Raw genomic sequence first — 23957 nt, 5'->3', positions numbered from 1 at the left:
CAGATTTATGACTCTGGCTGTGTGGCTCTGAGCAAGTCACTATACCTCCCTGACCTCAGATTCCTCATCTGGAGAATGGGCATGATGATACTCTATACTCTCAGGGTTCTGCGATACTGAAAGGACAGTGTGTTTTTAGCACAGTGCTTGGCACATAGTGGGTGCTCAGATCTTTCTGTGGTTGACAAAAGCAGAATAGAGAATACACACAAAGGCAAAATGGAGCTCCAGAGGTCACCCCAGGTGGGTGGCGACATTGCAAAGGACCTGGGGCCAGTGGAGAAGTTACCCAAATGATCTTGTGGTTGGGAGCTGGGACTGATGTGAGACCTGCATGTGGTCAGAGTTAGGGCACCCCAGAATGGGTAAAGTTGGGTTGATAGGAGAGTGGCATTGCCAGTGTTCTTATTATAGGTACTAGGAATGAGTAGGTATTGCATGACATTCAGGAAGGGACAGCATCCTCAGATCCTTCCTGGGGTGAAAGTGGTTGTTCAATCTATGGTTATTGCATTAAATAAAAGACCCAGCCATCTTTTGAGGATTTTGTGGTCCATTCCCAGGAACGCCAATCTGGAAGGGGGGGGGTGGCATGGATGGAGAAGATGAGTTTTACTGACTTGAGCCTAGGGAGGTAGGCTCCGACTGAAGATTTAAGGAGATAGTGCAGGTGAAGCATTTAGCACTCCAAGTGCCCAATAAACATCAGCTATTGTCATTTACTGCTAACAATAAACTCAGAGCATTGGGCACTTTTACTCTTCCTGGGTTCAAATCCTGGCTTAGCTGAGTAATTTTGGATAAGTGGATTTCATCTCTTAGGCCTCATTTCCCTCATCTGTGAAATGGCCTGATAGTGTGATTCCATCCCATCTGTGGTGTAAGATGAACTACAGGAAGTTGAGCTCCGTGTCTGACATAAGGTAAGAACACAGGAAATGGATGCCCTGAGACTGGTGTTAAAGTCTGGGTTATGTGGAATGGCCAGTCTGCTTCCAAGTCCAATTATAAGCCAGAGGGGAATGAAGATTGCTGTCAAAATGGAACTTTTACTTTGCCAACTCTGGACTTTACATCTCAATTCTAGTTACCTTTCTATGTCCTGCACTGATGGGGTGAAAAGTCCCCACGTACCAGCTGGAGAGTTTTGTAGTATAAGGTACAAGGGAATTTTGCTTTCTCTTGGAGAAACCCTCTTATCTCCAGAAAAAGGGAAGCTCACTGGAAAGTCAGGCATTATAAACCCAGAATTCTTGAAACCTGTTTGTAAACTGCTTATGGAAGGGATTTTAGCCGCCTTCATTTACTTCTGCTCAGGAGTCTCAGAGAAAGAAATGGAGATCTACAGAGATGAAATAGTTGGTTGGCCCAAGGCCTCAGAATTTGCCAGTTGGCAGACATGAGCCTGGAACACAGGTCTGTTGACTCTGGGTCTACTGTTTCCTACAATTCCACCCTTGGGCATTTTCATTGTTATTATTGTTGTTGTTGTTGTTGTTGTTATTATTATTATTATTATGTGTGTGGGTGAGTGTGAGCAATGGAAACAGGGATGGTAGTCAGAATGTCTTAACAGTTGGTTAGTTTTGTCTTTTCGCTCCCAAATTCCTAGGAATGGAGAGTCCTTTTGAGAATTGATTGAAAATGTTGACTTTGGTGAGCTGGATTAGGAATGGTTTTTCTCATCTGGGGAACTAGCATTATGACTTTTGTAGGTATTTGGCTTTTAGTAAGCTAAGGGCAAATAATTCATTTATCTGTGTAAGTATAAAAAATGTTTTGCCCTCATCACTTCCAGGAGTGGGTGTGAGCTGAACCTGAGAGCTAAGTTTCCGAAGGGCACCCCTGCACTCACAGGTTTTCCCACTGGGAGAGGAATTTTTGAGATTAAAATTTTAGAGGAGAGTGTTATCCTTCTCCCTTGGTCCACATCTGATTTTACCTGCGGCGATGAGCTGGCAACAAATGAAATTTCTATGTGACCATTTCTGACCCATGGAAATGGCAATTTAATATGGTCCCCAAGTAATACTGGCTGGGCACCAGCGACGGAAAAGGGTAAGAGATGGCTTGATTTGAACCCTTTTGATCCTTGCCAATTGCTGTTTTTGTAAGAGGCAGGGTGTATAGTGTCAGAGAGTTCTGGGCTCCGTCAAGCACTAACACAGTCCTGGCTTTACTCTCTCTTCTTCAGGGTGGTTGGATATGTCACTTACCCACAGAGTCTTCTAATTCATAGAAGAAGCTCAGTGGATTCCCTCCTTGTCTCCCTTCCCCTCATTTGACCAGAGTCCCTCAATTTGTGGGACTTGAAAAGTTTTGTAAGATTTATTATAACTTGAGAACAATCGGTTGCCATTTTGCATTCGAGTACATGGAGAGCTAGATGCATTAAAAAAAAAAAAATCCTAAGAGGTCTTAATCTAGAAATATTTAGATCTTAATATAGGAAGGAAATTAAATGAACAGATAAACAAAAGAATTGATCTAATTATTAAGATTTTATGGCTTTCTGTGCCGATTTATTAAGTTACATCTATTAAATACATTAACACATACAACATTTCATTCACAGTGATTAGAATTCGCACAGTAGTGCCGGAAGATATAAGATGTTTACCAGTTACCAGTATCCAACAGTATACAATATGCATTTTACCTTGGGATTGTGACGTTTTAACATAAAACATAGGATCAATGAAAGCGCTTGGGGTTTATCAGTAAAACCACATAAATACCTACATTTGTTCAATCTGTATACCCCTGGAACAAAAGCGGGGTCAGTTACATATTTTGATGACTTTATGAATAAAGTCATTTGATTAAGTTCAGCTACTTTGTTTGTGCAACCTCGTGTTTTTACCTCCTCTTGAATGCTTGCAGTAGGAGATTGGAACTTGCCCGGTCATGTTCCTTCTTGTCTTGCTCTCCAGTCTAGATAAGTGCTGTCACATGACAAGTGCTTAAAAAAAAAAAAACACAAACCCACAAAACTGATTCATGGATGAAATGAAAAGACTGCTGGGCTGGGTGTCAGGAGCTGTGAATTCTAGTCTCAGCACTGCTACCAGCTACTGTTGACATTGGACCATTTATGTCATCTCCCTGAGCCCAGGTTTCTTCGTCATTAAAATGATGTAACTTGGAGTAGATAAACTCTGTAGATCCCAATGGTTCTAAAGTTCCATGGCATTCACTACTGGTCAAAATCAAACAGTTAATCTGTCTTGGACGCTCTTGGAACAAAGTGGGAAATGGCGGCCACTTGTAGGCTGGGAGCCACTCAACTCTTGACAAGGCCTGCCAGGTTCTTAATAATCCAGTAGAACACACGGAAGTCAATTTTAAAAATGCCTGCACTAAAAAAATGCAAATGGCTACATAATCATAGATTTGGAAAAGACCTCAGACATCCTTTGGCTCTATCCCTCCTACCACCTCAATGATGGAACGGCTTCTCCAGAACCCTTGAGATAAGCCCTTTGCTTGAATATATCCAGGGACTGAGAAATCACTATCTGGGGATATTGTATTTCGGGGGATAAAAACTTTTTCTGGGTATTGGGCCACAAACGATGACCTTGTAAACTGCAACTGCTTAGCCCTAGCTCATTCCTCTAAGGGACATGGAAGCAGTCCCCTCCCCCCTTCCACATCCCCCAAAGGTATCTGATAATACTTCTCATGTCTTCCTCCAATCTCTCCTCCAGTTATTAAAACAAATACTATTTGCTAAGAGCAATGATGAGCCCAGGATTATGATTCGGGAAGACAGTATCTCAGCCCTAGATCTGCCAAGAACTCATTGTGTGACTCCGAAAAAGTAACTTCCATCTGGGCTGGCATTTTCTTCTTAAAATGGGGTGAGAGAAGGGGTGGGGGGCAAATCTGTCTCAGAACTTGGACAGCTCAAAATATGGATGTCGGCCTGGGGCAGGCCACAGGTGTGGCTGCTCTGATCCACACTCTGCTTCACCATTAGAGCAGAAGGATTCAGGGGTTAGCCCAGGCTCAGCTGCCAGGATGAGGCCATCACTATCAGTATCCAAGAGAGTGGTGCACACAGGAAAAAATTTCTGCTCCACAAGGCAGAACACTTTCAGGACTCCAAGCCCTAGAAGAGTAAGAAATCTTGAGTCCAGAGACGACTGCATGTGTTCAGCAAAGTGCAGAGTATAATGAGCAATCCTGTCCTGAGGAATTAATCCCCAGTGTTGCAATCATGGGAACACGATGGGGGAGGCCTGGGGAAAAAAATCTTGCAAGAGACTGTTGGCAACGGCCGTGCCTCGTGCACAGTGAGCTCGTCAAACTTTTAAAATCCAGCTCGGTTTACTGACGAGCACGGATGTGGAACTTCCTCTGGGGTGACGTGGCTTAGGTTGAAATGGAGCCAAGGACCTAGTCTGCCTCTCTTATTGAACGAACCAGACGTTTTCGGGATGTGAAAGTCCTCTTGTACCTTAGTCAAAACATTTAGGAGTTTTCATAGCCTAAGCAATGCCATCCTGCCGAATAGATCTAGACCAGGCTAGGGTCAAAATGCTAGTGACCCTGTGCATTTTGATCACGATTCCTGGATTTTCGGAAGGCACACGGGCTTTGCAGAGCACCTCTGGCTCATCCACAGGTTCTGATATTTTCAAGGGTGTTGATGGCCAAACTCAAGTCCTGAGGATGATAACCTCTCTCCACGTGTAGCGTAAATAATGGATTCTATCAGACGAAATGGTATCTTTATTTCGTCCCCTTTTATTAATGGAAAACTCTGAGTAGCTGTTTAAAAAACCCACTTGCGTAAACACAAATCATTTTGTTAATGATCATCCTTCATCAGATGGCACGTATTTTCCTAATGAGAAAATTTCCACGTGCCTAAAGTTAGCTAATTAGCTAGCTAATACTACCAATATAAATGGAAGGGTCTGCAGACAATGGACTGCTGAGCAGTTACAGTAAACACATCTGAGACTAAAATAATTTCTCTTTGTGTCCCCCGGGGCGAGTAAGGACTCGGTAAATGTGGACTTGATTTGAATTCAGCCCTTTGAGAGACATTGGAGCAGCAAAGCATTTTCCCCCTAAATTAACGATTTTCTGAAGCACATGGGCGTGCTCCTTTCCTTGAAAATCCTCGACTGCATCTCATTTACTCTGTTTAGGAGACCACCACATTCTAGAGTGTTCTCTAGCCTCATTTTTAAAACTAGTGCACAGAATTGAGCCATAGAGATAACACCTAGGAAACAGAAGTTTTGACCTGAGTTCTACTGGAAACTCGCGGCTGGCCCTCTCTGAACGGTACCAGATGTTAAGGATTTAACATATTTAGCCAGGACAGCCTCAGCACGATATTACTCTTCAATAAACAAACAAGCTTATCACAGGAGCAAAATAAATACGTGACAAGGATGTTCCCAAAGCGGTCAAGTCTTTCAGAACAGCAGGACACTTCTGTTTCTTGGCTGACTCAAGGCCCACCGGCAGGTCCGAAGGTGAGCCGGGCGGGACTCTGGCCTCCTCCGTGCAAATCCTCTCTCGTGCCCCACATTGTTGGGAACCCATGCAAATGCACACCGAGCATTTTCTTTACTTCCATGGGGTGTGAGTTCTGATCCTGGAGGCAGGCTGGAGCTATCGATACAGTCATCCCGATCTGCCAGCAAGCATTGTTCTAGGAGTAGGTTGAGGGAGCAATGTTTTATCAAGCTGGTTTTATAGTTACTGAGAAACCTTTCCTTTCTGCTTTAAGTAAAGGGTAATTCCTCAGTCTCAGATGCCCTTTCCCCAGGGCCGTCTGTTGTCCGCCCACCCTCTTTCAGGGCTCGTTCAGGCTTCACTTCCTTTAAGCAGACTCTTCTGAATCAGGTGGCAGTGACCACACCCTTCCCTCTGCTCCCGCGGAGCCCCGTGCTCACCGTGGTGAGAAGCTGAAGGCTCTGGAGGCCTACTCGCCTAACTGAGAAACCAGAGGTCAATTTTTGTGTCATTATAACCCAACACATATTGATCACATACCGCTACACCAATCATCCTGCTCAGAAGCCCCCCGCACACCTTCCTGCCTCTGTAGTCTCCTGGCAAAAGGATTAGAGTGATTTCGGTGCCAATTTTGCTTTATACCCCTTCGGGAGGTTTCCTGCAATTGGCAGCACTTATAATCGGGGCCAGCGTGCTGGAGGTCACTGCCCATGTCATAGCGACATTCTCTTTGACTTCACAGACTGCTCAGAATTAACCAGTTACGTCCTTGTGAGCTCATTTGATCCTGAGAAACAAACTGGTGGATTCCTGCTTTACAAAGTCAACTGAGGCTCAGAGCACAAATTCTCCTCTACCCTTGACATATTTGTGCCAGAAAATCACACAGATTAGAGAGGATGAACTCACTAAAGTGTAGGGGGGACGGTCTTAATGTCCAGCCTCTCCTCCAGGGGAGAAGCCTCGGCTGGGCTGATCAGCCAATTCCATATTGAAATCTCTTGAATATTTTAAGAGAAAAATACCCAGAAAACATCTGCATGTAAAACCAAGAGTCGGATCTCAAAGCCGATCTAAGTCAACTTCTCTTAAGATTTGGTGATTGACTCTTTATCCCCCCAGAGAGTAAGTCTGCTGTCTCTTGGCATCAATCAGTCTTGTAGAGTTGGGCCAGTCGGCTAGAAATCTGTCTTCGAGCTTCTTGAGTGACCTAATCAGCTGGATGTCTTAGGAAAGCTTCAGAAATCTTACATATCAAGGTCAGATGATATGTTATTTTAGGACTTGGAGTTAGTCCAATTACGTTGGACTTGGAGTACATTGAGTGATATTTGATGAGGAACCAGGGAGCGGACTTCGTTTAAGTTTTGCGTAGTCTGTCTTGTTTTTCGTAGTATCTTCTGGGCTAAGGAAGTGCGCAGGATGTAAAAGGTGCTCAAGAGAACTGTGCTGAGTAAATGCTATTGTTGTATTTCTGACATGCATATGGAACTCATGCTTGCTTGTTTTCATGCCTGTGTGCATAATAAAAGGAGGGGTTGCTTTTCTCCTTTGCCATGAAAACCAATTCTTTCTTTCTTTCGAATGTTCATGAGAAATACCAGCCCTCTTTTCTTTCTTTTTTTTTTTTTTTTTTTAAGACAAGCCATCATTAAAGTAAGTGTTTGGAGATACCGATGAAGGATTTCGCCTCTAAAGTTTACACCATTTTCTAGGGCTTTGGATTTTGTTCAGGGCCCCTGAACTGAAGCAAATGTTTCACGATCAAATCACACAATAATTGGGCCCACTGGTGACCAAGGTGTAGTTCGAAGGAGTGGAAATGTTCTGAGTGGACCTCCGTTCATTTGGTGATCTGCGTCTCAGTGTTTAGAAACTCACCTCTTTGCCAAGCAACCACGATCATATGTCTGCTCTGTTCTGCTTTTTTTCCGGTTAAGATTCTCATCAGAAAGGCATATAAAGTCTGAAATTTCGGGCCTCAAACTTCATAGCTAAACCACTGTTTCTGTGGAATGCTCCAAAAAAAAAAAAAAAAAACCAAAACAAACAAAACAAACAAAAAAACCAACCTAAAAAAAAAACCCCAAAACAATAACAACAACAACAAAAAACCAACCACCCGCCAACCTTGTTATAATGGCATATCACTGAAGAAAATTAGAACTAGGAGGCGGAGGACCTTCACACAAGGATGTGTGCCTTGCCCCTATAGCAAGAAGGCTCCAAAGAAAGTTTTATCTTCTTTCGTGTAATCCACCAAAGAGATGTCACTGACGTTCACCATCAGCTTGTCCCCTTCCTGCAAGGAGAACATGGCCCCTAGGTAGATGGGCTGGAACCAGTTGCTGCCTACTTCACACACTGACTTGGTCCCCATTAGGAGCTGGGTTGGCTCCGGGTAGCTGTCTGTTACCTTGGTGATTACGACGATGATGGAGTCTGGCTTGTTCAGGCGGCTCCCTTGGCGGGCTTCACCACACTCAGATGTGGTCCCTCGGAACGTGACCTGGGAGTAAACAAAGTAGTCTCCCGACTCTGGGATCACCAGGAATTTATTTGTGTAGTTCATCCGGTTCTTGGTGAAGGCCAGGCCAAGTTCATGTTCCCAATGCAGAGCCGGAAACAGACTTCCCAAGGGCTGTGTGGGACTTTGTCTCACAACTGCAAAGACAAGAGGGAGGTTTAATTTGCTTGTGTCAGAACCTGTGGACTTCACCAGAAAGAGTCTCGTGTTATTTTCAGAGTAAAGTGATTGGATGAAACCAACAGCTAACAAGCTCCCGGAGGAGAAGGAGGGGAGGAAATAGTAAGCAGACACATACTTTTGTTCAGAGAGCAGCATCTTAGGGGCAAATGGCTTTGCTTCTCTGAGCCCCAGTTTTCTTTCCTGATAATTTAGAATTTTACCCGAGCTCTGTGATCCTGAGAAAGAGTGGAGGTTAAGAAATCTCACTCTTTTGTGTTTCGGAAAACAGCTCACGGCAATGGGCTTCGATGAAATGACTTAGATGAAACTGGTGGATGCCCCCCTCGGGGTAGAGGTACCCAACCTCTGACCAGACCGGACACCAGATCTTCCAAATTCCCATTCTCTGCCTCATAAGTGATTAGCTGAACTGTACTGTCTCTGCTTATCCATCGGAACATGATGCTTGTTAACAAAACTTTGGTTAAGCTTTTCTCCTGCCTTCAGGCTCCCGAGCTCCAGCCTACCCTCAGCCTGGGCCAGCAGACAGTCTCTCCTGAGAATAGGCTGGCCTCTGGGTAAAACATTCTCTGATGCTAACATGCCAACCTTTTCCCCACTTCTTCCCACCTGGTTCTTTGTAGGTTCGTTTACTCCTTTCTGTATAAGAAAACTCCTTTTACCATAACCCTTGAGACACTTGCAGACCTTGTGGCCAGAGCATTTTCCCAACTGTCACTGAGTTTCCTTCCCCAACTTTGCAATAATCCTTTTGCATGAACTCTCTCATTACCAAGTCAGGATTTATTTTTCATTTGACATATCTTTTCTTTTCCTTTTTTTTTTTAAAGGGTATAAAAATACCCATGGAAAGGATTAAAAGGGATGGTGTGTATAAAATCCCCAGCTATGAGGAATACCCTCTAAACAGCATTCACTTTCATTAGCCTTTTGTTTCAGACATACCCTACTACAAAGAGATCACATTTCAGGGAGTCAAATATTCCCCATAGCTCCTCTGCAATGAAACTGTCCGAAGTTATTGAAATGCAGACAATGATTAATAAAAAAAATCAACATGTAAGACAGATATTGGAACTAGAGATCTAGAACACCCTGGAAATGCTTCTCTGACAGCAAACTACAAGTTGATGTAATTGGATTGCGGAGTGTAAGGGACGGGGGCTTTTGGCCACTTCAGCCGGGTTCCAAATCTGGCTCTGTGGCATACGATATTATTAATCAGCGATGCAGGTCCCTGCTCTCTGAGTCTCCATTTCCTGTCTGTGAGCTGGAGATAAAGCCCCTTCCTAGTCTCATTTGGAAGATCCAGTGACTAGAGGAGAGATGGACATTTTTATCATGAGGCTAGCTATGGCAAGTACTCAACACACATTCACTTTCCCCAAATAAACCAGCATCTTTCATTTTGACAGATCCAAAAAATAAGCCTATTTCACTTTATATATTTTTATATGTTCTTCTGTTTGCATTGTTTATGAATGTGCATTATATACTTGGACATATAAATGAGTGCTTCTATGAAGTATGTGTATAGCAGAAAAAAATGAATAGAACCAAACCATTGATTTCAAATAAAATAATCTGCAGTAAAACTAATACTTTTCAGGAAAATAAAAATGTATTTGAACTTCCTATGAGTGCCTTGGAAATCCATAGCAATCACCAATATATGCTATTCGTCACCATTTGCAGATAGGTTATGTTTAAGGAAATATTTAGCGAACTTCATACCTGGTGGCTGACTAGAAACCTGGTTCCCGGATTTTTCTAAAGCATCTTTCTTGATGCTGACTGGATTGTGGTTTATTTTGCACAATGACACACGTTCAGAATGCATGTGGTCTCTCTGGTCTCTAATGCTCAGTGGGCCCTGGAGAGCTCTGTTGCTTCTTTGCAAAATCTATGAAAGGCATTTTTATTAATCACCCCAATCATCTCCACTCCTTTGTGGATGATGCAGTAGATTAAAAAAATCCTCTGGGGTGATGCAACCAAAATCATTTAGTCTCTAGACAAAGCAAGTTTTGTTAAACTGGTATGCAATTAGCTATGTCAACACAGCAGCAAGTGGGAGTTAGAGTAGGAAGTGTGTTGTAATGGAAACAGTGCAGGTCTAAGAGTCAGACTTGAATCTCAGCTCTTCCAAGTCATGTATGTGATTTGGGATAAGTGACTTGGCTTATCAGAGCCTCAGTTTCCCCTCTTGTTGGGACTATATGCAGATTAAATGAGATCATGGTTGTAAAATGCCTACCGTTGTGCCTGGTACACGTTAGGAGCTCAGTAGAACGTAGATACCCTCCCCTTGCTCCCCCATTCAGTAGGAAGAGGAATGATATCTTCATAGTCTGTTGCTAAGATTTTCCTGCCCAGCTTGTTCAATCTCTTCCGTTCCTAAAGGCAAGTGGTGATTGGTGATTTGATGTCTCTCTCTGGCCCTAATCCTCACTCAGGACTCACCACAAACACTTTCCTCTCGATCACATGTAAGTCACATGTCTTGGGCGCCAGGGATATTCCCCTGTGGGATGCAAATTTTCTTATAGGTCAAGAGAGCGTGCTTGCTTTTAACTCCCTAGTTTTTCAATGAGTTTTTAACACATATTTGTGTATGGTCTTGCTCTTTTCTCTGGAGTCTTAGAGGTATATGCAACTCCAGGCATCAGATGCCAGGAATTTCAATGCTAGGCTTGGGATACTGACTGGCTGGTGATATTATGAGGCCACTTCTAATCTCTTCACATCAACAAAAATTCTTTGCAAATGTCTACCTGAACGCAAAGGTCCAATCACTTCATTTTGAATAGGGTACAGATGGACTCCGTACATTTAACAACTCGGGATCTTGCATCTTTGACTAGATTCAGAATTACATGAATCGCTGAGTCTGAGGGAAGCTGTTTCTGAATGACTGAGGGTGTGCATGAAAGAGAGACAGAGAGAAAGGAAGAAGACTGATAGAATCTGAGAGAAAATGCCCAAGAGACGTGGACCTTTGGACCCCTTAAGGGAGGAAGACATCTAAAAATCCCCAACTGAGAGGAGAAGTCTGTTACCAAGGTATGTGGTTTCCAGTTTGAAGCTACTAGAATAAGTTTTGGCAAACTATCTGGAAGAAGTCTTAGGCCCATGGCCCATGCATGATCTGGAAAACACACCAGGGAGAAATACCTGTCAGGTGTGCCCTTGGCTTATCCCCACCAGCTCTGGGAGATGCATCTGTAAGGAAAAGAGAGAGAGATGCTTTGTGTGAGTCAGAGGGTAGCTGGAGTGAAGACTGTTTTTGGAGTTACATGGTGCCTGCAACTGGAGAGAAACATCCCTCCCCCCCACCCCCCGCCCTTCAGCTTGGTCTATTGTGGATTGTTGTCATTTTTCCAGAGACAGAGAAATTTCAGGAGAAAGAGTCTTGAACACAAGTGACTCTTGGCCTGTAACTTTGGGCAAGTTTCCAATGTGTCCAAGACTCTGTTTTCTCATCTCAAAGATGGGTGCATCCATTCCTATCATGAATGGAGAGTCCTTAGCATGATTCCTGGCACATGGTGTATGCTCAATGAAATCACATTGCCCTTCTTTCCCTGCTACTGCCTCAGGGGAACAAACTGACCTGTGGCCTTAATCAAGGACCTTTAGCCATATCCACTGAGGCATCTGGATGGCATAACAAATGGGGTAGGGAGTGGGTAGGATTAGATATTTTGTTCTAATACTTTTATAGGAATTAACTGATTTAATCCACACTAACCTGAGAGGGTAAGTATCATTAGAACCAATTTACAGGTAAGTAAACAGAGACAGAAATATTTGCTCAAGGCCATCACCTCCATAGGCCACCCACTTGGCCACACTACCATTTTGTCATTTTAGTGAATGGGGAGCAACCTCATTTCTCCTCTGGGTTTTCATATCTCTGAACCTTCTATATAGCAAAACTACTAGATAATGCTCTGTTCCCCACAAGGAAAGGCAACAAATATGAACACACTTACAAGCTCGCTGATGGGAAGGTTCAAACTCTTGTCCTTTTGGAGCCTAATGGAAAAGAAAAATATGATTCAGACCACCTGTGGCCCTTTTGTCACCCAACCCCACAGCTGCCCATAACAAGGGCATGATTAAGATGCTGCTGCTACCCAGCTTGGGCATTCTGAGATGAGGGACATGGCAATGACAATACTTGGTTGAGAGGAGTCATGTGCCTGAGTGCTCCCCTTGCATCCTCCAGCATCCTGATGACCTTCTCTCTCCTATCCTTGTCTTGGAAGCTCAACTTTGAAATCTGTTCTGAGAGCTTCCCCTGTTCTGTTCTAGGACACTCTGACATCTGTCATTGCTTCTATTATTTGAACAAATGATGGCACTTGCTTTATTTTCTTTTTTCCATCATGGAAAAAATTTAAAAATTGGAACCTTTTTAAAAAATGATACAGAAAAAGAAATAAGGGCTCTGTTCTCCTTCAGATGAACCCCTTGTTTCCATGCACTACATGGAGACATATCCATCCTTGCAATCCTAGCTTGTGGGCCATTTCAGGTACTACATGGGAGTGGAAGAGTAAATTCTTTGGAGGCAGATAGACTGAAATTTGAGTCCTGCTCTCACCTTTTATTAGAAATATGATCTCGAGCAAGACACCTTTCCTCTCTGAACTCTGGTGTCCTCATTTGAAAATGGGAATAATAACATCCCTAGCCTCAGATAACTCCCAGCTTTGAGATAAGGATCAAATCAGAAGATGTATGAGTCAGGGCAAAAAACACATGGAAAATGAAGGAATCACCACCACTCATGTGTCTGAACACAAAGCTCAGGAACAAAACTGAGTCCTTGGCTTAGGGACAAAATCATCATTTTACATTTTAGTTTCCAAAAAAAAAACCCTTCCCTGATATGATATTGACTCAACTCATAGTCTTCTGATTGGCTTCTTGTAACTACATAGTCCCCACAGACAGTGATCCTCATGTAACCAACCAGTTTTACATTTTAGAATCCGTGTATGTGTGAGATTGTACTTGCGAATGAGGAATTGTGCGTCCACGTGGGTAATAGAAAACAGCGGCAGCAGGGAGGGAGGTAGGAGCTGATGTGTCTTGTGTGTCTACATGTGTCTGTGGTGTGGTGCTATGTGCATGGATGTCTCTACACATGTCTGTGTAGACATGTGGGTGTAGCTATGTCATTGCTCGACTGTGAGCAGGTCTGTGATAGTCATGACCTTGTTAAAGCCCAGACTGTCAGGCTCGTTTTATTCCCAAGCCATGCTACCTAACCTTCACTGGAAGCCTTCTTAAGGCCAGAGATCTTGTCTTTGAATGACAGACCCCATTGTCTCTCCATTGTCTACATCATAATTCTGTGAATGGCACAATTGCTTTCCTTGAGTTGCCAGGCTTGAAACTTGGGGCTTTCTTCTCCCACAAACCCAAGCTGCCATTTTCTATTTTGTACTTTTTCTCATTCATGCCTCCCTACCAGGCCTTAGCATGCCATTCTCCTGGATTCTTCCATCAGCCTCTTAAATGGTCCTTTTGTATCTGGTTCTCCTTTCTTTGAAATCATCCCCTTGCCTGCTCTCAGAGTGCTTTTCCTAAAGTATCATTGTATTGGGACACAATCCTGTTCATAAAACTTCAATGGCTCCCCATGGCCTTCCAGACTTAGGCCCAAATACTTCTGGGACTCAAGGTCTCAGTTGACCACCCCATTCTTGTTACCCACTATTTATCCCTCTCTGAGAATTCTGTGCTCCAATCATGAGAGGCAACCACAGGGAATGATTCAAAGGACCTGAAAAATGCAGTAAGGGTAGCTACTACCTATTGAATGATGAATGGCACTGTGCTATGCTTAGCCCTTCACACACCTCATCTTCTTCAGCTTCGTCATGACTCTTAAGATAGATGCTATTCACACCCTTATATTGAAAATGGGGCTCAGTCAGGTTAGGTAACTTGCCCAATGCCTTACAGCTGGAAAGTAGAGAAATAGGGTTTTAACCTAGGCCAATCAATTCTAGAATCTTTGGGCCTAAATCATTGCATCTTCTCACTTCCAGATAAGATCCCCCTCTGGTGAGGTGGATGGATGAGTACCAGCAGTTCCATGCACTGTGACAGTAGGGGAAACACAGAATTCAGAAAACAGAAACCTGACCCAGAAGTGGGGGAATCAGGGGAAATTACCTCTGAAGTGAGTCTTATAGGTCCCACAGGTATTAGCCAGGTGATAAAAGGTAAATGACCATTCCAGACAAGGCCAACAGCTTGTACAAGAGTAAGGAGGCTCAGCAAAGCATGGGAGCTGCTGGGAAACGGGATTTCCGCTGCCAGATGAACCCATGTATTCATTTAGCATATGGTCATGGGTACAGTTGCTTTGGAGAACCTAAACCTAATTGATGCGATTACTTGTCCAGCATCAATAATTTTGATGGATTTTGGAGGTGCAGGGGGATGGAGAAGCAGCTTAGAATTGAGCTTATTCTGTAGCCTGTTTCCTTATTTGCTATTATCAGAGCTGATAAAGAATTGGTCTTTGGTGAGGCAGAAAACTGAAAGTGAGCCCAAAGAGAATTGGGCATAGTATGGTTGTATCCTCTTGTGTATGAAATCATGAAATCGTACTGCCGTGGCTGGTCTTCCACTTCCATTTCATTTCTCTGCTGAGAAATCTTCCTGAACATCTGCTTATTTTTGTCTAAGCAGACACTCAGCTAAGAAATTGGAGCATTCCCTTTGGCTCAGAGTCTCATTGTCATCAGCATGGATCTGCGATGTGAACACATTTCCCTATTTGCTCTACTGGATTTCTCTAACTTGGGCACACAGTTATTTTCATGCGTGGTTGGACATGTATGGATTTTAGTGGCCTGGAATCCGCTATACATCTGGAGCCTGTGATAGTGCCAGTTGGCAGGTGTTGAAGACCTCAATAGTCCAAGAGTCTCCAAAAACGTCAGCTGGGATTCTCTTTCCAAGAACAAAAACTAAAGCCTTCAATTACTTCTTCTCTTAATGAGCCTCTTCATGGGAGGAAGGTTTTTATGAGGGGAAGAAGGAATGCGTGAAGAGGAGATTTGAGATGAAGGAATAGTAGCTTATTGGGGAAAGGTTTATACATTGGAGCTGGTTCAATGCCTGCTCTCAAGGTGACCAAGGGGAACAGAGCTTTTCGCTTTCTAGTGCAATTCAAGCTGCCTGTGGGCAACGGCCTTGTCTGTCTCTTGCCTTCTGGTGCCTGGCATGTCTGTCAGATTATTTAATCAGCAAAATATGCTGATGCTCATGTGTCAGAAAGACAAGCAGGAAAGAGAGATGGAAGATGGTGGAGAAGGTTCAGCTTCTGTGAATCTTGCCTGAGTTTTGCAATCCAAAAAACTAAGCAAAAGACTTTTGTTTTTTATTTTAGAATACATGCCACATTTTGAATTCTTGTTTAAATTTTAAAAATTAAGAGTCAAATGGCCGTAATCTTTTAGTTACTGGTGTCTCCAAGTTTTTCATCAGGCTCTCATTGGAGCATAGTCATGGCTTCAGAAATGTTTGTTGAAGGTTGTGAGCTTTGGCCATGACTCAGAGACAGAAAAGGCGAATGTGGATGCTCATGGGGATTCGTGTTTAGTAGAATAGTGAGGCACCTGTGGCCGTCAGCCTTGATTAGCCCAAGAAAAGCAAGCTGGTGCTTTTCACCCCTTAGTTTCTATAGGTCAGGGGATTTTTCACTCTCATTTGAGTTTCTTTCTTTTTTTCTTCTCACTTTTTTTTTTTATGCTGATTGGTAATCCCTGACACTTCAATGAGGGAAGAAAGAAGGATGGAGGGAGGGAGACTGCTGTCTAGTCAAGTGCTCCTGGGGTGCCAGGTCCTGAACTAATGTTTACACGTGGCCCTTGTCTACCACTTCAGTTACTCTCAAAGGAGGGAATCACCTTTCTAGAGGCTTTGTAGCCCAAAGGTCAAAGAGTAAATGGAAATTCTGGAATCTGAAACTTCAGACTAAATCTAGACCCTGCCTGGCACATGTCAGGAGCCCCATAGACATTAGCCAAGTACATACCATGGATGACGGAGCCCCAAGCGAGATGATCTTTGAAATTCTCTTATTGGCAATTCCCCAGAAAGAAATCCCTTGAGTGTATTTTAACTAATGGCCCATTTAGCCTTTCTCCCATGTCCCATACCCACGTCTAGTATATTCATAAACAGGAAGAGAGATCCATTTCTTGCCGTCATAAATGCCGCAATTGCAAAAACATAAATATTTTATGACCCATAACATCCTCCCAGTACTTCTATGAGAAAAACACACTGTTGCCTCCCTGTCTTTGGCTTTTGCTTGCACAAGCATAAATCTAACCTGGACATGTTTTATCCCAAGACCATTTCATTCATCACCCTCCTAGGTACACTGGACAGGGCTTCACACCCAACATTCAGAGTGGTGCAGAGCTGAGTGTGTGGTGTTTACAGCCGAGCAAATGTGGGAATCCCAGCTCAGAGTTTCCTAGAAGTCTGACTTTGCTCTGTCACCTAACCTCAAGGAGACTCAGTCTCCTCCTCAGTGAAGGCAGGCAATAATTCTTTCCTCCTGGAAGCATTGTGATGCCTAAGGAAGACCACACACATACAGTGGATCTCCGACTCATCTTCCTTCTTTCCTTGGGCTCAGTCAATGTTTATGGCGCATGTTGTTGGTTCTGTGTAACTTCCCTTTGGTTTCGCCACTTCAGTGATACTCAGAAGCCATCCTTGAGTCTCTTCATGAGCAGTGGCAGATCTAGATCCTTTGAGAGCTCTGGATGGCCTCTTTCTTCTCCCAACAGAAGAGACTTCCCCTCTCCACAGCTGGCTTCTGGACTTCTGCCCCTTCCAGTGCAAAGGGCTTGAGGGGATGGAAAGTAGCCTCCATCCACTTCAAAACCCACACTTGTCACTGCTGTCAGCAGCTGGGCCTCATTAAGGAGACCAGGTTGGGAGATGACCTCTTATAGCCAGACAGTGAGTGGTCTTTCAGGTGAGGACCAGGGAACTCCCCATGCTCCCTGGAGTGGTGTGTGTGTGTGTGTGTGTGTGTGTGTGTGTGTGTGTTTATTTAGAAGGGGAGGGGGTGGAGGGAGAGGGAGAGAGAGAATCTTAAGCAGGCTCCATGCCCAGCAGGGAGCCTGGGGTGAGGCCATCTCACAATCCTGAGCTCATGACTTGAGCTGAAATCAAGAGTTGGATGTTTAACTGACTGAGCCACCCAGGGACCTCGAGTGTGTTTATTTTAACAGGTGACTGAACAGACCCTGGAGTCACCAGCTCTGAGTTGCAGATGTTTGGGACTCACACCCACAGCTGGCTCACCCTGCCTTCATGCACCTTCACCAGTTCTGGCCCCTCTGCCCTTCCCCACAGCCTGGCCTTTGGAGTGAGTTGGCTTCTTTTCCAGGAGTGCCAGGACTTGCTGAGGCCACAGTAGGGGCAAAGCCACTGAGTGCTCCATGTTCTGCAATTTCCAAAGCACTTTTATCTCAACCATCTGTTTGTTTTCTCTAGACAACACGGAAAGGGGGTTGATCAGAACTGTCCCTGTTTCCAAAGAGGAAACAGCCTGAGTGAGATAAAAAAGGCTCACACCCGAGGTGGAGCCAGCAGGGAATTCATGTCTGTTGAGCGTCTACGTCACGGCAATACTTTCCAACATCCTCTTGTGGAATTCTCAGTGTGGGGCTACCAAGAAAGTGTGTTCACCTCTCCGTTTGATAGACAGGGAGCGGACAGCTTAAGGAGGTCAGATCCCTTGTGCATGTCTTCCTCTCTCTCCTCTCTCCATCCAGCTAACACTTAGCGAGTGCCTTCTGTGTGCCAGGTACCTCTAGGCGCTCCCAGGGGCTAGAAGAAGACTAGCATCTACTCAGCACTTCCTATGTGACAGACACTTTTTAGGGAACCCTTATTACATGTTCCTGACCCCCTCAGGAAGTGAGTGATTTGCTGGGTTTACATCACAGGCAGACCAGTGCGGTGCTTAGAAGGAATGTGTGTAGTGGATTTGAATTCCAGTGTCACACTCAGTGTGCCTTTGGACACATGGCTTCAGTTTTCTAAGCCTCAGCTCATCGTCTCTGAAATGGAGATTAAAGCAGCACTTTCCTCACTGTGTGACTTCAAGGACTAACCTAGATGATGTGTTTAGTAATAAGGGCAAATGTATCACACATGTACATATGCCAGACGCCAGGCTGAGGACTTTTATAGGCACAATCTCATTTATTCTCCTCCAAACCCTAGGTGTGAAGAAGCTTAGAACGATGGCTGGTACGTAATAAGTTATAAGGCCGCAGCTGTGGGGCGGTGGAGCCATGGCATTCCCTCAAGCCTGCACCACCCTGAAGCCTCAGCGGGCATCACGATGGGGTCCTGTTGGTCTGGATGGAGATGGGGGTGGGGATGGGGGCTCCGGGGCAGGTGTGGGGGGAAGAGGCGAGCAGGGATCAAGGCTTAGGAGCCTTGCAGGGATTTCTCAGGAAGGAGTAGAAGTGAGATTGCAGGGAGGCAAGGAGACTGTGGGGAGAGCGTGTGGGGATTCCAGAAGCAGACGTGGAAGGGACGACAGAGATGGTTGGCGGTTCAGTGCAAGGAGGCAGTGCCTCCTATGGCCTCCCTGGCAATTTATTGCACAGAACTGGGTGTCCCTCTGTGCCAGGCTGGGGCCGAGCCAGCATGGTGCACTGCGTCATGCCCGGAGTGCAGAGCCTGAGTGAGGCCGCGGAAGACGGGGGCCTGCTCTCCGCACCTGCCAGGCCGCGTGGGGCCCGCGGAGTGGGGGGAGCCACTAAGGGCAGGGCCGCTGGGCCCGGGCTGGCCGGAGTGTGGGCCGGGGCACAAGGCCAGGCCGGGGAAGGAGGCACGGAGACACTCTGCACGGGGTGCAGAGATCGAGGGGGGCCCTCGGCAGGCCCCAGAGCAGGTGGGGAGACTGTCGCCGTGATGTCATTCCCACGAGTAGGGAAGTTCCTCGGCCATAATGACCGTAGGTGCTGCCATTTACTCATCTCCCACCTCCTGCCAGACACTTTGCTTTATTTCTAAGTATTCCATTACGTGCACAGGGAACCCGAGGCCCAGGAGGTTACGTAACATGGCCAAGAAGTGGCTAGGCCGGGTTTCAAACTGTTTTTTTTCTTTCTTCTTTTTTTTTTTTTTTAAAGATTTTATTTATTTATTCATGAGACAGAGAGAGAGAGAGGCAGAGACACAGGCAGAAGGACACAGGGAGAAGCAGGCTCCACGCAGGGGGCCCGATGTGGGACTCGATCCCGGGTCTCCAGGATCAGGCCCTGGGCTGAAGGCAGGTGCTAAACCGCTGAGCCACCCGGGGATCCCAAACTGTTTTTTTCAACACCTGAATCTACCTGACGTTCCCCAGGAGTCTAATGATCCTAAAACATTTTACTATCTCTCTATTTTTTTTTTTTTTTTGTAAATGTGACATATACATTTTGTACAAAGGGAGGGAAGTTTAAAAATGTCTCTCTTAGGGAGTCTGGGGGGCTCAGAGTTTGAGCGTCTGCCTTCAGCTCAGGTCGTGACCCCAGGGTCTTGGGGTCGAGTCCCGCATCCAGTCCCCGCAGGGAGCCTGCTTCTCCCTCTGCCTGTGTCTCCGTCTCTCTCTCTCTCTCTCTCTCTCTCTCTCTGTGTCTCTCATGAATCAATAAATAAAATCTTAAAAAAAAAATCCTCTCCTTTCACTTGTCACCCAGTTCCCCAAGCTAGATGCTGGGAGATCTACCAATCTCTTGTCCTTTTCCTGAGATAGTCTATGAATTTATAAACACATTTATAAATGTGAATATATATATATATTCACACATATATAAATAAATATATAATATATTATAATTAATATATAATAATATAACATATTATTATATATCATTATATTATTATGTTATAATACATATAACATATTATTATATATTATGTATATTATATTATATATAATTAATAATAATATAATTAATTATAATATATTATAATCATAATATATTATAATCATATATTAATATAATTATATATTAATTATATATAATTATATATAATTATATTATATTATATAATATTCATCTTCTATATATATATGATGAATGTCCCCAATTCTATATACTGGTTATGTACTGTTTTTCCCCCACTTAATAATGTATCTTAGAGAAATTCTCCATCCTTACATATAGAGATGCTTCATTTTTTAAGAAATGGTGGCAGCTGTGGGTTTTCACTGCATATAGGCACCAGGCTGTATTTAATTGATGCCATATTTATGGACAGTTCCTCTAAAGGCAGTTAGCCCAAACCTTTTCGAGTCTGGTTTTGATTTCTGCTCTACAAGCTTACCTGGGCAAGGGTTTCGTCACATCGACTATTTCCTTTTTTTTTTTTTAATATTTATTTATTTATTTATTTATTTATTTATTTATTTTTTACATCGACTATTTCCTTACATAACTCCTGAAGGAAGAGTCCAGTTTAATATATATATATATTTAACAGTTCTGGTAACTGTTTTTGTTGCTGCTAATAAAAGCCTGGAACATTCCTCCACCCATCGCTGTTGCTTTTCGGTAGTCACCCATGGCTGGCACTAAGTGGTGATGACATCCCAGGAACCGGGTGCAGACCTCTCCCCACATGCCCACCCGACAACCGGCTCCTGCACTTGCCTTCCTAGCTTCCAGGGTATTGGCATTAGCATCCTCTTTTGGTAGAAAAGGAACCAGGTTCAAAGAAATGAAACCACATGCTGGTTCTTACCCAGCCAGAGGTGGCTGAGCCGGGATTCAAACTCCCGTGTCTAATGAGCCATGACATTTCACAGTTATGTCCACTCACACTCTCCTCGGTGACTTCTTTTTCCCTCATAAATCCTGTTTTCCATCTTTTCTGAGCTGCTTATTCTCCAATAGCCCAATGGAACCTCTCTTTGCCCTTCTTGGACCTGCCCTGTGTCCTGCGAGGCTGACCTCTGGGCACACTTGCTTTCTGGCTTTTGAGCCAGACCTCCAGTCTGGCCGGCGGGTGAGAGGCTGGGAGCAAGAGTGGCCAGTTCCCCAGCCTTCTTCTTGCTCCCTCTCTGCTGTTTGGCAGGCAGGCTTGCTCCACTCCGCCCTCAGCTCCTCCCGCTAGCCCTCTCCTACATTTTCCTACTCCCTGGGTTCCCCTAAAACTGCTCCCTCCATCTGCCCCTTCAGGCCCAGAGGTGATGACTGGCATCCCACGGTTGCTAACCCCAGGATGCTTCTAGCTCTTCGGTTCCCTTTGATGTGTCTATGTCTCAGCAAGCAGACTCTTCTTTGAAACTTTTCTCAAACTCTTTAAACCGTCTTCCTTAACCTCTCTTGTTTGAATGGGCCAGGTGTTTCTTTTCAGGACTTCGATTGCTACATGTGTCCCCACCTCACCCCTATTTCCCTTTCTCTTCTTCTGATGACTGACTGAGAAGTTCTGCAGCCTGGCCAAACCACCAAGTGAACCATCTCTGCGGGTCTGCTCTCCAGGGAGATTGCTCGAAATATCTCAGAATGCAATGTTAGCCTTCTCATTTCTTGAGTATCTATGGCTTCCTGTCTAGTGACAGCTTGTGTCTCGAACTCTCTTCCTGACAGGGCAAGTCACTGGTCTCTCTGGACCATGGCATTCTACCACCAAGGCTTGTGACTGGCTTCCCATGGTCGCTAACTCCAACGTGCTTCCAGAGCCTGATGGTCTTCTAGATCAACAAAGTATGTTTGTTGGCATCTGCTGAAATGGGGGACCTCAAGACACCACTTTAGGCGGAGGCACTGTTTCCGCATAGAACCCAGGAGAGTTCAGGTTATGGGAAGTCACTCAATGCCTCATTCAAGAACAACTGTCTTTCTGGCTAAAGCAGAGTCCCAGACACCGGCTCAACACTGGTTTGGCTTCATAAGAATCCGCTCCATGGTGGCCTGGGGGACATTGCCTGACTTCCTATACCTTGAATTTTTTTTCTCTAACATGAACAGCATTTCTGAGTCATCTGAGTATTTCTATGTATTCTCAGGGCTGGCATGTGGCCATGGACGCTGCCACCTGAAACAAGGTCTGTTTTCTGACCCGGAAGGGGTGGTGAGAGTTACACATTAGCCATGGCTTGCTGTCTCGTTGTGTTTCTGCTTTGAGGTCAGCCAGCATCGCTCAGAAGACCAGTATCCAGTTAAACCAATGGAAGAGCCTGTTTTCCCCTCTGTAATTTAATATGCTTGGGACTGAAATGAAATCAGTCATCACAGACTATACAGATATATTTTTCTTGTATATACAAAAGGGTATTATTTGAATAACACTGTCTTCAGTCTTCAAGATTTTGGATGTCCCTTGTCTAGAATAAGTGTCTCCTTGATACCTGTACCCCCTACTTGGCACCATTGTTCTCCCTATACCTTATATTCATTTTTGCCTAAGCTCCTCTACCCCGAGCCCCCAGCAAGATCTGAGAGGTAGACAACCAGGCAAGAGGTACTTTCTTGAACATTGAAAAAAAAATTCTGAACCAAGAAAGGGGGCTGATTAAATAAATTATAACACATACATATACAGGAATATAATACAACCATCTATATCATCATGCTGCTTTGAATTTACTACCAACAAATAAAATCATAACATATTTGGAGACTCCAAATAATTTCATCTTATTAAAAATACAGAATAATATACCCCAAAATGTCAATAGTGGTCACCTCTCTGTGGTTATGGGTAATGATAATTATCTTCTTTTCCTTATCTGCGTTTTCTAATTTTCTTCAATGACACGTGTTAGTTATGCAGCTTAAGGAGGTTTTTTTTTTTTTTTTTTTTTTTTTTTTTTTTTTTGGAGAAAAAGAATGTTCCCAAATTATCAGTACATGATGATTATAATGATCTAAAAACATGTTATTGGAGATTGTTCCATATAAACATAAAGAGGGACAATTCATCCCCTGAAATTATTGAGGATAAACACCAGATCAGACTTCTCCCCCCTCCCCAAGTGCTGCTTTCTTTGCATGGGGAAGCAGGGAGCAGAATGGGTCAAGGGGTTCTGTCCAGAGCTGCAGGGACCACCAGGTGCCTACAGCAGGTCCACGGAGCCCCGGGTCAGGGCAAAGATTGCTTACCTGGAACACACAGGTGTCTCCTTGGGCCCGGAGCTGGCCTATGAGCAAGTAGGTGGTGAGTCCTGCCAGGATGGGGAACGATACCAGGCAGCAGGTGAGAGCCCAGCATGCGTGGCTCCTGGTTGCCAGCCTGGCTCTGGCCTTGGGCGTGCAGCTGCCTTCCTCAGGCAGCATTTCCACACTGGCTGTTTCCCCGAAGCCCAGCCCCAGATTCTCTGCCATGCTCCTGCTGGTCCTGGAGACGGGTCTGACTCCCCCTGGGCAGAGAGACCCTCCATTATATAGAAGACAGGCTCTCAACAGTGGGTGCATTAATCACTGCCTACTCCTCCCCCTGGCCTCTCCCCTCCCCCCTCCACAACACACTGGGCCCCGCCCTGCTAGGGAATGCACCGCCTACAACAGAAACCAAGTTTGGTTTAAAAAAAAAAGAAGAAGAAGAAGAAAGCTTTCCCAAGCATATTTATATACAGTGTACTCATGTGCTCCTTCCTTCGTTTACAGAAGGAAGTTAGGAAAGTCCCTGGAGGAGGAGAAAAAGAATCCATCAAATCAGTGGGCAGGGTGAATTAAAATATAGCTGTCCCTGCCCTGGCAGC

The 23957-nt window shown here is 44.6% G+C and overlaps 1 protein-coding gene across 1 annotated transcript; it reads right to left on the bottom strand.

Moving 5' to 3' along the window:
- Positions 1-2494: 2494 nt before the first annotated feature.
- Positions 2495-23693, bottom strand: TNFSF15 (TNF superfamily member 15). The gene is made up of 4 exons (XM_026002709.2): positions 23359-23693; positions 12187-12229; positions 11366-11413; positions 2495-8145 (listed from the first exon to the last, which is right to left on the bottom strand). The coding sequence occupies exons 1-4, from the start codon at positions 23668-23670 to the stop codon at positions 7691-7693; spliced, it is 858 nt and encodes a 285-aa protein (XP_025858494.2). The 5' UTR covers positions 23671-23693; the 3' UTR covers positions 2495-7690.
- Positions 23694-23957: the final 264 nt, after the last annotated feature.

The sequence above is a fragment of the Vulpes vulpes genome, chromosome 12 (assembly GCF_048418805.1).
Source record: "Vulpes vulpes isolate BD-2025 chromosome 12, VulVul3, whole genome shotgun sequence".
Lineage (NCBI taxonomy): Eukaryota > Metazoa > Chordata > Mammalia > Carnivora > Canidae > Vulpes > Vulpes vulpes.
Note: the sequence above shows the minus strand (reverse complement) of the source record. Positions and strands in the feature narration are given on the sequence as shown.

Bases quoted from the DNA above. Each gene is read 5' to 3' on its own strand.
- TNFSF15 (XM_026002709.2), bottom strand. From the start codon at position 23,670: ATGCACCCACTGTTGAGAGCCTGTCTTCTATATAATGGAGGGTCTCTC. The intron at 11,414-12,186 runs GTAAGTGTGTTC...TTTTCCTTACAG, and splicing joins ACCTTCCCATCAGCGAGCTT to ATGCATCTCCCAGAGCTGGT. The intron at 8,146-11,365 runs GTATTTCTCCCT...TTGTCTTTGCAG, and splicing joins GCCAAGGGCACACCTGACAG to TTGTGAGACAAAGTCCCACA.